This window comes from Pseudophryne corroboree, chromosome 7 (assembly GCF_028390025.1).
Source record: "Pseudophryne corroboree isolate aPseCor3 chromosome 7, aPseCor3.hap2, whole genome shotgun sequence".
NCBI lineage: Eukaryota > Metazoa > Chordata > Amphibia > Anura > Myobatrachidae > Pseudophryne > Pseudophryne corroboree.
The window spans coordinates 93,150,837-93,165,948 of record NC_086450.1 but is presented as its reverse complement, the minus strand read 5'-3'; the positions used below and the strand labels follow the sequence as shown (position 1 = coordinate 93,165,948).

The following is a 15,112-nucleotide window of genomic DNA, read 5'->3' as shown; positions in this document are numbered from 1 at the left end:
AATAAATTTATAATAATATATCTGGCTGTACAGCGCTTCAATTATTATTATTTTTGTTTGGTGGTTAAAAAGGGTATCCAAACGCCTAATGGAAGCAGTCCTGTCCACATAGACATAGAGAGCCCTTATCATATTCAAAGAACGTTCTTTGATTGACAAGTCCGAAGAGATAAAGCCCGGGATCACAATCTCTTGGTTAAAGGTGAAAGGATGACACCACCTTTGATAAATAACCGGGCCGAGTTCGTAGAACCGCCCTGGCACGGTGAAAAATCAGAAAGGGTGGACGACAGGACAAAGCGCCTAAGTCTGACACCCGTCTTGCAGAAGCAATAGCCAGCAAGAACAGGACCTTGGCCGTGAGGGCTTTCAATACTATAGACAGGTCCCATGGAGCCACTGGGGGGACATAAGGAGGCTGAATACGTAAAACACTCTGAGTAAACGTGTGTGAATTAGGATTAGAGGCAGGATTAGAGGCAAGGATTAGAGGCAATCTTGTGCTGAAACCAAACCGGCAAGGCAGATATGTGCACCTTGAGGGAGGCTAGACGAAGAGCCTCTTTGCAGAAAAGCCAGAATTCTGGAAGTTTTGAATCATAATTCTTATCAGCACACCAGGTGAAGTAAGAATGCCAAAACTTGTAATAAATCCAGGCAAAGGCCAATTTGCAGGCCTTCAGCATAGTCTGAACAACCGGATCAGTAAATCCTTTGGCCTTCAGGAGAGATGTTTCAAGAGCCACGCCGTCAAAGCCAGTCTGGACATGTCCGGGTAGAGACAAGGGCCCTGTCTGATGAGGTCTTGGAAAGGACGCTCCGACGAGACACCCTGCAGGTCTGAGAACCAATGCCGTCTGGGCCACGCAGGAGACCAGAATCAGCATACCTCCTTCTTGCTTGAACTTCCACAGTACCTGGGCAGGAGTGACACCGGAGGGAATATGTAAGGAAGCTGAAAGTTCCACGGAGCCGCCAGTGCCTCCACGAGTGCACCCTGTGGATCCCTGGTTCATGATCCCAAGACCTGAACCTTGTGACTGTGCCGAGACGCCATGAGATCTACGTCCGGTAGACCCCACCTGTCCACTAGAAGTTGGAAGACTTCTGGATGAAGACTCTATTCTCCGGAGTGAATGTCCTGGCGACTGAGGAAGTACGCTTCCCAGTTTAGGACACCCGGAATGAACACTGCCCATATGGCTGGCAGATGACATTCCGCCCAACAAAAGATTTTTGACACTTCCATCAATGCCATGTGGCTTCTAGTGCCGCCTTTATGGTTTATGTATGCCACTGTGGTGGCGCTGTCTGACTGTACCTGAACAGGCCTGTTCCGTACCAGAGGCAGGGCAAGAGATATTGGTAGTCTCCCCAGACCACGGACGGATCGCAGTTTAATGGCGGGTCCCACCTAGGGTATCCTCTTACCTCCTCCCCGTAACAGCCATGCGATCCCGGAGAGCAGTTTGTGACTGTGCCTAGGTTGGGAGGTGATGGAGCTGCAGCACTTAATGTCACAATGACATACAGTGCTGCCAGCTCAAAAGCAAAGACTCTTTCTTCAAACTGAAAAGCTTTAAGGGCCCCTCTGTTCAGTGACCTGCTGCTGCAGGCACCAACTCAAAACTCAGCTCTCAGTGCCTGGAGGCGGGGTTATAGAAGAGGCCCCTATGCATCCTGGGACAGCTAAAGCTTTACCTGTTGTTGCCTCTGGATCCAGATCCACTCTACACCCAATGTTTCCCTGTGGAAACCAATGTATACTGCTGCACAAATAGCAGATTCACAAAATCAGTATTAGAAGAAGTTTACAACCAAAAACTTTGACACCTTAACAGCATTATCACTTTGGAAAATGTGTCTGCCAGTAATGGCATCTCAGGGACTTACCTGAGCCTTCCCGTAAAAGAAAGCGGAGTCAATGTTGTCCGTACAACGTTCGCCTACACTCAGGAGAACACACACGACTAATATAGGAATGCTGGATGGAAAAAACAAACACAATTAACATTCTCACTTATAGTGTGACATTGGAAATGATTGCTTATTACAGGTTGAGTATCCCTTATCCAAAATGCTTGGGACCAGAGGTATTTTGGATATCGGATTTTTCCGTATTTTGGAATAATTGCATACTATAATGAGATATCATGGTGATGGGACCCAAGTCTAAGCACAGAATGCATTTATGTTACATATACACCTTATACACACAGCCTGAAGGTAATTTTAGCCAATATTTTTTATAACTTTTTACATTAAACAAAGTGTGTCTACATTCACACAATTCATTTATGTTTCATATACACCTTATACACACAGCCTGAAGGTCATTTAATACAGTATTTTTAATAACTTTGTGTATTAAACAAAGTTTGTGTACATTGAGTCATCAAAAAACAAAGGTTTCACTATCTCACTCTCACTCAAAAAATTCCGTATTTCGGAATATTTGGATATGGGATACTCAACCTGTATTACTTTTGTCCTAAATTTTATACTGCTGAGACACACGAGCCAATCACTCTGCATGGTCCCAAAGTCAAGCAACAGGATCACTTTCCGATTTCATCACACAAGTGGGTAGGTAAATGGGACAGGTTGTTTCCAGATAGCAAAGGGGCTGTTAGTTGGTACAGAAGATAAATACACACACACACACACACACACACACACAAACACACACAAACACTTTCCAGGACACCTTTCTCGAATTGTGCGCTACCTATGTTATACAGTTATACGTGGCGAGGAAGTCGCCTGTTTTAGGCTCAGCATTCAACACAGAAAATCATCTTGCTCAACTCTAAAGTAGAAAGTTAATTGTTCATAATTTTCCAATATACGAACTCTCCAATCTGCCACCATCCTGTGTGTAAATGTATTCAATACACTTGTTGTTGTTTTTTTATATTGTTCAACACACATTTATATTTACTATGTAGGGCGTAAAAAGACAGACATCTGTAGTCTGTAAAAAATGCATTTCTTCCCAGAAAAAAATGAAATTCAAATACACATTAACAGATTGTTAAAGAAATAGTTAATTTAACACATGGCCCTTACAATATTTAAATGAATACATTATGGGATCATTTAGTTAGCAGCAAATCAAACTATAAACTGAGTAAATTTGCCCCTGGACAAACTACAATACAACAGTTAAAAATGGAATTTCTGGTTTTGCATGCAGGGAAAATACTGTCTAAATTTGCATGCAGAACACACATACAGAACAGTTTATCAGCTACAGTGTGCTCTCCTACCAACTCTAAATCTGTCTGCACACTGTAAATTTGCTTCCCTTGCAACACAACAAGGTTTTACTAAGGTCCAAAATTGCTCCTTCTAGCTATATTTACTACAAATTCTAAATGAGGCCTTATGTGTAAGTACTTATGTATTCAGTACTTACCACCAACCAACTAAGGATATTATAATTACAGGAACATTTCCAACTTCTCTCTTCTTTAGTAAAAGCAAGGATAATGAGATCAGGCCTAGGAAGACAGGTGGAAGGGGGAACCAAGGAATTTGAAATGAAAAAATACTGATACATTTTTTTCTAAACTTACAGAGTATTTTTATTGCACATACTAAGGGGGGATTCAATTAACTGCGTTAATTTACTGTGGCTAATTGATCCCTTGGGGGCAATCCAATTAGCGCAGACGCCGGCACTTATCTGGGATTTTTTTCCCGGGGCCTACTGAGGTCCCGAAAAAAAGTTGCAGATAAGTGACCTGTTATTTTCGTCCGCGAATACACATAGGTCCCGGAACTTACCCCGAATCCTATGTGTTTTTAATTTTCAGGTGAAAAAAAAAATAGATTTCAATTGAGTTGGCCAGAAAAAAAATTGTCAAAAAATCACAGGGAAGCCTGTTTATTTTGGCCATTACTTAATTCAGCCCTAAATATGTATTTATTTAAAAACCTAATACCTCTGGCTTTGGATTGCAAATGGAGCGAATCGGAAGAATCAATGGTTTGTACAATGTTCAAATTGAGAGTTCAGTATAACTTAATGGTGAAGCCTAAACAGGAAATCCTGTGATGTTACATTGGTGACATTATCGGCATTTCCCTCAGTTTCGAGAACCCCATGCTACTGCAAGGAGACATGTATCAGGTCTTTACTGTATGTTAATAGTGATGGACAAACAGTTAAATATGCATTTAACAGAGGCGTCAGATCTAGTTCAGAGAGTAGATAACAAATAAATAAAAAGATATATAGACACACAAATACATAACACATAAGGGTAATCCAGAAAATAAAGACCTTTTGGCTGTGTAAAAAAAAAAAATATTTTCTGTTAGTTTTTTTTTTTTTGTATTTTTAAACACAGAGGACTTTGGCCACAAAATCACCTCCATTTAAGCAGTTATCATATATGTCCACGAGCTTTAGAATCCCATTGTTGTACTTAGCTGCAGGGCCGGCAAAAACTCTAGCTCCCCTGAAAACTCAGAGGGCATGGTCAAATCCGGAAAGGTGTGGCCACACCCACTTTAAAAAAATGTAATAAATGACTAATTGCCACACACTCAGCACAGGGGGGGGGGGGGGGGGGGGGGGGGAAGCGGCTTCAGGGAACCCCTTTCCTCTCTACCTACTACCTCTGGTTGTGCCTGCATAGCAGTGCAGCCCAGCAGCGTATCGGACAGTGAAAGGGGATTACTACAGCAGCAGTCTCCGCTCTCTCATTTCCCAATGTGCCACTTGGCTGTGCTGCTATACAAGCACAGCCAGCAGTATTGGGCAGAGCAGAGGGGGGCATTTGTAGACCCATGCTCCTCGATCTAGCGCAGTGAATATTACCCACTCCCCCCTCTCTGCACTAGTTATTGACTGCAAGCTTGAAGTCATCATCCCTTCAAAAATGTTTTCACCCACTTATTCTTTGAGCTTAGGAGAAAGATGAAAATCACTTGGAGCAAGGTCTGGACTATAGGGTGGATGATCGAAAACCTTCCACCCAAAACTGCGAAGGGCGCCGATTTTCATCATGCACGATTGTTCGTCCAATATCCAACATTTCGCACCACTGTGCGACCTATTGAAATTTATCATCAATTAAAGCCAGGGTGTATAGTGATATGAGAAATATCACCATACACTGGCTTTAATTGATGATAAATTTCAGCAGGTCTCTCTTTCTGCACATTCAAGAATCAAATAACACGTCTCACTTCATAGTCAGATGTCTTTTGTATTATACACTTCATTTTAACAACGGACAACATCACCAAACACAAAAATAACAGCACTGCTACTCAAAGAGCACTTAGAGCTTAGGTTAGGGAGACCGTCCAACCATGAACTGGGGAGGGTGAAATACCAGCGCAGCAGGAATGCGCAAATGGTCTTTACTTTCCGGATTACCCTTGTGTATATATTTTACAGCCTCATACTGAAATTAGATTTTCCATTCCAGAGCATATCTACCTATCAATCTTCAATATAAAAATGTATAGGCTTCATTCTGCCACCACATCTTACATAACATATACATATTTGGTATCCCTATACCAAAAAGGACTAGATCAAACATTTGTATGGCAAATACCGTATCTAAGGTTGCACTAATTAAGTAAAAGTATAATGGAGAAGTATATTTGTACTCCTTCTGCACTTGTAAACACTAAGGGGGTCATTCCAACCCGTTCGCACGCAGCGGTTATTCACTGCGGTGCGAACGGGATGGAAATCCGCATGCGCGGCGGACGCATTGCACACGCGCGTCGTTGCCTGGCTACAATCGACAAATGTGATCGCAGCGGCGATCGCAAGAAGATGAACAGGTGGGAGTCGTTCCGGGGCGGATACTCACCTTTACCATCCATTTTCGGGGAGTGGTAAGAAAAACGCAGGCGTGTCCAGGCGAACGGAGGGCGGCTGTCTGACGTCAAAGCCGGGACCTGCATCACTGGAGCCGTCGCACAGGGTAAGTAGGTCTAGGGCTAGTCTTGTTTTGTGTGAAACTTTTTTAGCATAGCAGGGCTGCACAAGCGTTTACAGCCCTGCTATGCTAAAATACACTCCCCCATAGGCGGAGATTAGTTGATCGCACCAGCAGCAAAAAGTTGCTTGGTGCGATCAACTCGGAATGAGGGCCTAAATACTAAAGCAATCATTTACTTATGAAACAACACATTTGACCAATTTCAAAAGATGAACAATGTTTAAACAAGCATAACATTTGCAGAGGCTGCCCCTGTTCTAGGTTTCATTAATTATAGAAATTACCTGTCCACATGTAAGTGCTGTAGAGGGCACTGTACAGGATGGCAAACACCAGGATCTGCCCCACTACGTTCCTCTCTTGTATTATGAAATTCCACAGCACCATTCCAATACAGACAATGAGCTGATGAAAAAGGGGATAAAAGCACATACTGCTAAAGAGTTATGAGTACAGGCAGGCTTCTGTATGCTTCTCAACATCATCTTTAGGACATCATTATTTAGATAGAACGTGGCCCAATAGCTCACCACACAATGATAGCAGAATATGGATTAGCAGCAGACCATGTAAGACTAGCACACTGCTGTGTGATGACCAGTAGAGGGATTGTAGACTTGGTACAAAAAAGTAGCAAAATTATACTGACCTGAGCAAGAAGTAGATTTGCAGTAAGTACATGAGGAAGTCTTTTGTATTTTTTACTCAGAAGTAAAACAGCAAGAGACCAGATCTGTAAAAAACATATAAAATAATACATGATATACTAACTAAAAATACAGCCGCCTCTACTTTGTAAAAAAGTCACTAGAGGAGTACAATCACGTTCCTCAAAATTGCTGGAAATCCTTCTGCAAAGTGCATAGATCAGTGACTTGGCGGAGAGACTGGTAAGTCTGCTTTATACCAAAGTCACAAGATAATAATCTCTATCCTTATATTATGGCTCCCCTAGGCCATAAAGAAAAACCTAACCGTTCAGTGTAATAAATTGGTATGGCCCCACAACTAAATCCTACATTTATATGCCCTAACAACTTAGTACCTGTTTGGAAAAAAAAAAAAATCACTAATATGTAATAAGGCATAATAGTACAATGAATAATGCCCTATAACATTTCTCCAGGGTTAGCCAGTGCCATTTAGGATATGGGCACCATGCACTGCACTGAAGGCGTTAATGCACACTACACAGTTACTGAGACTGCAAGTCCTTACATGCCGGGCTCTCTTCCCTGTACTCTCCTTCTAGTACTATCCCTGACACCATTGCCCCTGTCTCCCATCCCCCACCAATGACTATGACCATTCCAGTCAGCCCACTTATTGGCTACAGGATCAGTGAGTGCGGACTTACTGCCTACTCATTTCTCCCTTCTCTCCTATGAATCATCATTACTTGCTTTTACTAACCATAGTGACTCCGTATTCTTACCCTTCACTTTCCTCATACCCTCTACCCTGTGTTTGGATGTAACATTGCATTAATAGTTATCCTATGTACTGATGTATAACTGTATGTACTGCAGAACACTTGTAGCGACACAAATAGAATTATTATTGCTATTATATTTTTTATTCCATGCAATCAATTTTTACCTCTGTGATCACTCCATAGTATCATGCAGCCTGCCTATGCCGCATGCTGCAATCAGCGGCCACTCACAGCAAGGTATTAGCGAATACAGTTGCCAGGGGCAATGCTACACCTCCTGACAGTGCTGATGGGTTACAAAAAACCATGCAGAACACTAAGTGTTTGAGAGCAATGTGGTCAATTGATTAACTACCTATGACCCATGCAGAGTGCAGGGCTGTCCACCAACACATTATACTTTGTTAGAGCAGTCACACAGCACACCTGTGAGTTTGAAATTTCAGAACCGCTGCCAAAAACAATTGACTATAATACATTTTAATTATCCAGTACGTGTAATACAGTTTATCGCTTTCTATAAACTTACCAAGGCCACCAAGCTGACAATACTGATATCGAAGCTGACGTTCTGCAGAGCCGACATTAGGGGCTTGGGGTCCATTGTGGGGATAGTGAGCAGCCAGGCGGAGACATACATGATAGGAGCAGATACAAAGGTGCTGATCACCATGCCTGAAGTGATCTGCAAGCAAAAATTGTTTTAATGAAAGACTTGATCATCAATACTGCAACATTGTCATTGACAGGGACAGGATGGCGCTAGGAATGGTGATGAATAGGCACCACTGATAATACAATAAACGCACACAAGTCCTTACAAATGACAGAGAGTGCATCAGTGTTGGTTCGCAGCAAATTAATTGGCTTCACTGTGTGCATGGGTTACATTTAAACCCATGTGTTGCACTGAAGAAGTCACTGCATTATGTCATAATCCAAATGATAAATTGGGTGAAGATCAATGAAATAGTACAATTTAACAGACATGCATCGCTATTGTATACAGTATATGTACAGTACACATCAGTGTTGCAATCTCGTCAATGTATTTATCTATTGCTGTCAGCTGCTGTTAGCGCTGGGTTGCACTAAACCTACCAATGTTGATATTGTCACTATATAGAAGATTGCATATACTGCAACATACTTTATTAAGGGTACAAAAAGTATACAGTGTCATGGAAAACAATTGCTCCCTCTTGGATTTCCTCTACCATTACCTATTGGTCCCACTGGAGGTTTTACGAATATTACAGAAAATCTAATATTAGTGTGACATTTCCAAATTGCCACACTGGACCAAACATAAATACCCAAGTCCAGGGGTACCTCTGTAATCAGCTGATAACCTGTCTGCTGTGCGATCCCTGGAGCTGCTGCGAGCTGATGGCTACTTCCCTGCTTGAAATGGAGACAGCCGGGATCAGCACTAGGGTGGCCAATACCGGGGCATTTTTTCAATCCCAGGGAATATTGCGACCAAGTGGACATTTGCGGTGGACCGGCGCTTTCACTAGGACAAAGTGGAGTCCATAATCAAGCCATCAGAGGTCTCGTATCTTCCAATACAGCAGGTAATATAATCTTCGCACCATCTTTATTTCCCAGGACTGTGGCTACACTCCTAAGATGAACTACAAGTCCCAGCTCATATGTTCAGGATTTTAATCAATCAAATATAAGCAGTGCTTTGATATGCCCTTATTATCATATTTTTAGATATTTGTTGCAACAATCAATTCTGTGGAATATGTAATAAATGTATGTCATTTTAAACATATCCAGTTTATTAGCGCTATTTTTTTCGGTTTTAATATTCATTTGCATTGGGACTAACTATCACTTTTTCATTGGCTGCATTTAGCAGAACTAGCTCATAATCAGCGCCAGACCAATTACTTGGTAATTTGTTTCTTCCCTTATAACAACAACTGGATGTGGACTGCGATATTGTAAGAGGATCTGCTAGAAATCAATAAGACCATTATCGGGACATAGTGAATAATGCAGATGATGACCGCTGTTTGCTTGCCTATGGCAGCACCAATATTATGGAATGAGGCTATCAGTGAACCTGCTACTTGCTCCGAGCACTGAAGACCTATCCCGTCAGATCTGGCTACCTATCGTAAGCAATACTTAAATGATAATTCTGGTCACTTGACACATCAGAGGCATCTCCGCAGTGCTTAGAATGTAAACCTCTGCACCAGTAACTTCCATATACCAAAACAGCAGCGCACCAACAGGAAAACGCTGAGGTAGTAGAGCTGACATAAGCTAGTCTATAATTCCCATATGTTACTTTCACAAGCAGGAATAGAAGTTTTGAAATAACAAAAAATAGGTTTCCTCTTTTTTTTTTAGGTTTGGTTCTATTTTATTCCATGTATATAAGGTTTACCAAATTATTACTGTAGAAGACTTGCTGTACAGGGAAAATGATCACTTATATAATAAATACCTGTCCTATCAATTATTTCAGGATGATCAGAACACATATCTCTGGAAATGCCACAATATCATAAGTTAACACAACTGAACTTTCCAAACACGTACAATCTCCACTTCCATGTTGAACTGGTTTGCGAAAAGTGCGACTCCGGGTGCCACGGGGAAGACTCCGTACAGAAATGCATAGTTAGATAAGCTGGTGTGGTTAACCATGGAGTTACTCCTGTCCAGCAGTTCCACCATTTCCCTGCAGATAAGCGGGAGAACCAGCCTGAAACAAGAAGCAGATGAAGATAACTGAGAGACAGTATTTGTGAACTTAAAGCCTGTCACCTATAAACCGCAGGCAGCCACTTTATCAGCTCAATAGGTCTATACAAGGACTCTGCACAGATCAACGGGCTAGGAACCAGTAACAGCAGCATTATAAAGCAATGGATCATGTGCTAGAAACCAGTGACAGCTGCATTATAAAGCAATGGATCATGTGCTAGGAACCAGTGACAGCAGCATTATAAAGCAATGGATCAGCCCAAACAATGTCTGCCTTCATTGTGTGTAGGCAAAGGGTGCACCTAAAAGGTAACACATTTTTTTATTAACAATCCTCTTGTCATAAAATCCTGTTCTCAGCCCCCACAGTGCTTGGGCACACATAAAGAGCTGGAAAGCTTATTAAAAACAATCCATGTCATTACTAAGAATGTGTCACAGCCTGGAAAATAAAATGAATCACATTTCCTCCGTTAAGGATCAAATAACCTAAAATACACTTGAATCTGTAAAAAATAAAAGTAAGCTACTGAGGTCACAAAATACAGATATAGAAGCTACCACACCTTGACAGGGGTTGTGTACGAAATCCAGGCGGTCGGGCCCCGGCGGTTAGAATACCGTCGCCGGGATCCTGATCGCCAGAATGCCGGCAGGAGGGCAAGCACAACGAAGCCCCTTGCAGGCTCGGTGGCTTGCCAAAGATTCTATTCCCACTCCATGGATGTCGTGGACACCCAGGAGTGGGAATAGCTGTGGTGGCGCTGCCAGATTCTGCCTGTCGGGATTGCGGCGTCTGTATTCTGACCGTCAGGATCCTGATGCAGTGTTCCTGACTACACCCCCTTGACAGATCTGATATAATTTCCAGTGTCCTTCAACAGGTTTTGCTGCCATGATGGTGGGACATTTATTTATGTAATTGTGAATAATAAGCCCAGGGCCTGGAAGGGTATTACATCAGACCCAGGGAGAACTCATTTTCATTTAAACGATTAATACTATCCCCATTTCTTAGCATATAACTCAAATACACAGAGCATGTTCCCAGGAAAAGTAAAATACGGACATATTTCAGTGTTTTAGCTGCCACCAGCCAACCATCACTAGGTATAGCAGTCATTTAAGATCCTACAAACCTGATGTTAGACAGTCAGTCATTGTTGAGTTACACAAGGCTACAGTTTAGGGACAATGTAAAAGTACTTTGATGGGTTTTGAAAGACCTAACCTACAACGTAAATAGCATTTTATGTCTTATATTATTACCCTCCCTGCTCATGACGAGAGCTCCATAATTAGTATTTTTGGAGTCTTCATAAGATTATGGAATTTAGTTGCGTACATTCATACACGACCATGCTACACTCATGAATAGTTTGTCAATGGCATTTACTACAAATTAGGCAATTTGCTAGAGTTTGTCTGTAGCAAAACTGTATCTTTCAAAATAGGAATAATGACAGCCAGGAATACTCTGCAACAGTGCAAGAATATAGGGCAGGGGGTTCAACAACTGCTTATTAAAGCAAAATAAGAAAACAGGAACAAAACGTACAGGATATAGGAAAAAAAAAACATGCTATCTAGAAGACTAGTTATCAGAATCTGACAAAAGCAAAAATAAAGAGAGTCTATAAACTTTATTTTCGTGTGTTTTAAGAAGTGGGTGTTAAAATGGGATACACTTACATTGCCGGCAGTCGGGATCCTGGCGGTCAGGCTACCAACACCGGACTCCTGACTGCTGACAATGCCGGCAGCCGGAATCCCGGCTAACAGGGGCTATTCTCACTGTGGCGAGCGCAGTGAGCCCGCAAGGGGCTTGCTAGCACTCGCCCCGCGGACAGAATTCTGACGGACAGGATCCCAGCCGCCAGCATCCCATACCCAACGCATTAAAATAACCAAATAAAACAGAAACAGAGAATAATGGGCATTTACAAACTGCAAAAAATAACAATTTACTTACCGATAATTCTATTTCTCATATTCCGTAGTGGATGCTGGGGACTCCGAAAGGACCATGGGGAATAGCGGCTCCGCAGGAGACTGGGCACAAAGTAAAAGCTTTAGGACTAGCTGGTGTGCACTGGCTCCTCCCCCTATGACCCTCCTCCAAGCCTCAGTTAGGATACTGTGCCCGGACGAGCGTACACAATAAGGAAGGATTTTGAATCCCGGGTAAGACTCATACCAGCCACACCAATCACACCGTACAACTTGTGATCTGAACCCAGTTAACAGCATGATAACAGAAGGAGCCTCTGAAAAGATGGCTCACAACAACAATAACCCGATTTTTGTAACAATAACTATGTACAAGTAATGCAGACAATCCGCACTTAGGATGGGCGCCCAGCATCCACTACGGACTATGAGAAATAGAATTATCGGTAAGTAAATTCTTATTTTCTCTAACGTCCTAGTGGATGCTGGGGACTCCGAAAGGACCATGGGGATTATACCAAAGCTCCCAAACGGGCGGGAGAGTGCGGATGACTCTGCAGCACCGAATGAGAGAACTCAAGGTCCTCCTCAGCCAGGGTATCAAATTTGTAGAATTTAGCAAACGTGTTTGCCCCTGACCAAGTAGCTGCTCGGCAAAGTTGTAAAGCCGAGACCCCTCGGGCAGCCGCCCAAGATGAGCCCACTTTCCGTGTGGAATGGGCTTTTACAGATTTTGGCTGTGGCAGGCCTGCCACAGAATGTGCAAGCTGAATTGTACTACAAATCCAACGAGCAATCGTCTGCTTAGAAGCAGGAGCACCCAGCTTGTTGGGTGCATACAGGATAAACAGCGAGTCAGATTTTCTGACTCCAGCCGTCCTGGAAACATATATTTTCAGGGCCCTGACTACGTCCAGCAACTTGGAATCCTCCAAGTCCCTAGTAGCCGCAGGCACCACAATAGGTTGGTTTAAGTGAAATGCTGAAACCACCTTAGGGAGAAATTGAGGACGAGTCCTCAATTCCGCCCTGTCCGAATGGAAAATCAGATAAGGGCTTTTACAGGATAAAGCCGCCAATTCTGACACGCGCCTGGCCCAGGCCAGGGCCAACAGCATGACCACTTTCCATGTGAGATATTTTAACTCCACAGATTTAAGTGGTTCAAACCAATGTGACTTTTGGAACCCAAAAAACTACATTGAGATCCCAAAGTGCCACTGGAGGCACAAAAGGAGGCTGTATATGCAGTACCCTTTTTACAAACGTCTGAACTTCAGGGACTGAAGCTAGTTCCTTTTGGAAGAAAATTGACAGGGCCGAAATTTGAACCTTAATGGACCCCAATTTCAGGCCCATAGACACTCCTGTTTGCAGGAATGTAGGAATCGACCCAGTTGAATTTCCTCCGTCGGGCCTTACTGGCCTCGCACCACGCAACATATTTTCGCCAAATGCGGTGATAATGTTTTGCGGTTACATCCTTCCTGACTTTGATCAGGATAGGGATGACTTCATCCGGAATGCCTTTTTTCCTTCAGGATCCGGCGTTCAACCGCCATGCCACCAAACGCAGCCGCGGCAAGTCCTGGAACAGACAGGGTCCTTGTTGGAGCAGGTCCCTTCTTAGAGGTAGAGGCCACGGATCCTCCGTGAGCATCTCTTGAAGTTCCGGTTACCAAGTCCTTCTTGGCCAATCCGGAGCCACGAATATAGTGCTTACTCCTCTCCATCTTATCAATCTCAGTACCTTGGGTATGAGAGGCAGAGGAGGGAACACATACACTGACTGGTACACCCACAGTGTTACCAGAGCGTCTACAGCTATTGCCTGAGGGTCCCTTGACCTGGCGCAATACCTGTCGAGTTTTTCCCAACGGTTTATAATCATGTGGAAGACTTCTGGGTGAAGTCCCCACTCTCCCGGGTGGAGGTCGTGCTGAGGAAGTCTGCTTCCCAGTTGTCCACTCCCGGAATGAATACTGCTGACAGTGCTATCCCATGATTTTCCGCCCAGCGAAGAATCCTTGCAGCTTCTGTCATTGCCCTTCTGCTTCTTGTGCCACCCTGTCTGTTTACGTGGGTGACTGCCGTGATGTTGTCCGACTGGATCAACACCGGCTGTCCTTGAAGCAGAGGTCTTGCTAAGCTTAGAGCATTGTAAATGTCCCTTAGCTTCAGGATATTTATGTGAAGTGATGTCTCCAGGCTTGACCATAAGTCCTGGATATTCCTTCCCTGTGTGACTGCTCCCCAGCCTCGCAGGCTGGCATCCGTGGTTACCAGGACCCAGTCCTGAATGCCGAATCTGCGGCCCTCTAGAAGATGAGCACTCTGCAACCACCACAGGAGGGACACCCTTGTCCTTGGTGACAGGGTTATCCGCTGATGCATCTGAAGATGCGACCCGGACCATTTGTCCAGCAGGTCCCACTGGAAAGTTCTTGCGTGGAATCTGCCGAATGGGATTGCTTCGTAGGAAGCCACCATTTTACCCAGAACCCTTGTGCATTGATGCACTGAGACTTGGCTCGGTTTGAGGAGGTTCCTGACTAGCTCGGATAACTCCCTGGCTTTCTCCTCCGGGAGAAACACCTTTTTCTGGACTGTGTCCAGGATCATCCCTAGGAACAGAAGACACGTCGACGGAACCAGCTGCGATTTTGGAATATTGAGAATCCAATCGTGCTGCCGCAACACTACCTGAGATAGTGCTACACCGACCTCCAACTGTTCCCTGGATCTTACCCTTATCAGGGAATCGTCCAAGTAAGGGTTAACTAAAATTCCCTTCCTTCGAAGGAACATCATCATTTTGGCCATTACCTTGGTAAAGACCCGGGGTGCCGTGGACCATCCCTACGGCAGCGTCTGAACAGATAGTGACAGTTCTGTACCATAAACCTGAGGTACCCTTGGTGAGAAGGGTAAATTTTGACATGAAGGTAAGCATCCTTGATGTCCCGAGACATCATGTAGTCCCCTTCTTCCAGGTTCGCAATCACTGCTCTGAGTGACTCAATCT

General features: G+C 43.6%; 1 protein-coding gene across 3 annotated transcripts in view; it reads right to left on the bottom strand.

Annotated features, from left to right (window-relative positions):
* The window catches only part of GPR155 (G protein-coupled receptor 155), a 187,653-nt gene that overhangs the window by 77,965 nt on the left and 94,576 nt on the right, over positions 1-15,112 (bottom strand). For all 3 annotated transcript variants that reach the window (XM_063933431.1, XM_063933432.1, XM_063933430.1), the window contains exons 4-9: positions 9,970-10,135; positions 7,937-8,092; positions 6,622-6,705; positions 6,257-6,377; positions 3,419-3,503; positions 1,894-1,984 (exon numbers count right to left, since the gene is read on the bottom strand). In XM_063933431.1, the coding sequence (XP_063789501.1) occupies positions 1,894-1,984; positions 3,419-3,503; positions 6,257-6,377; positions 6,622-6,705; positions 7,937-8,092; positions 9,970-10,135 (703 nt within the window). The remainder of the gene's footprint in view (positions 1-1,893; positions 1,985-3,418; positions 3,504-6,256; positions 6,378-6,621; positions 6,706-7,936; positions 8,093-9,969; positions 10,136-15,112) is intronic.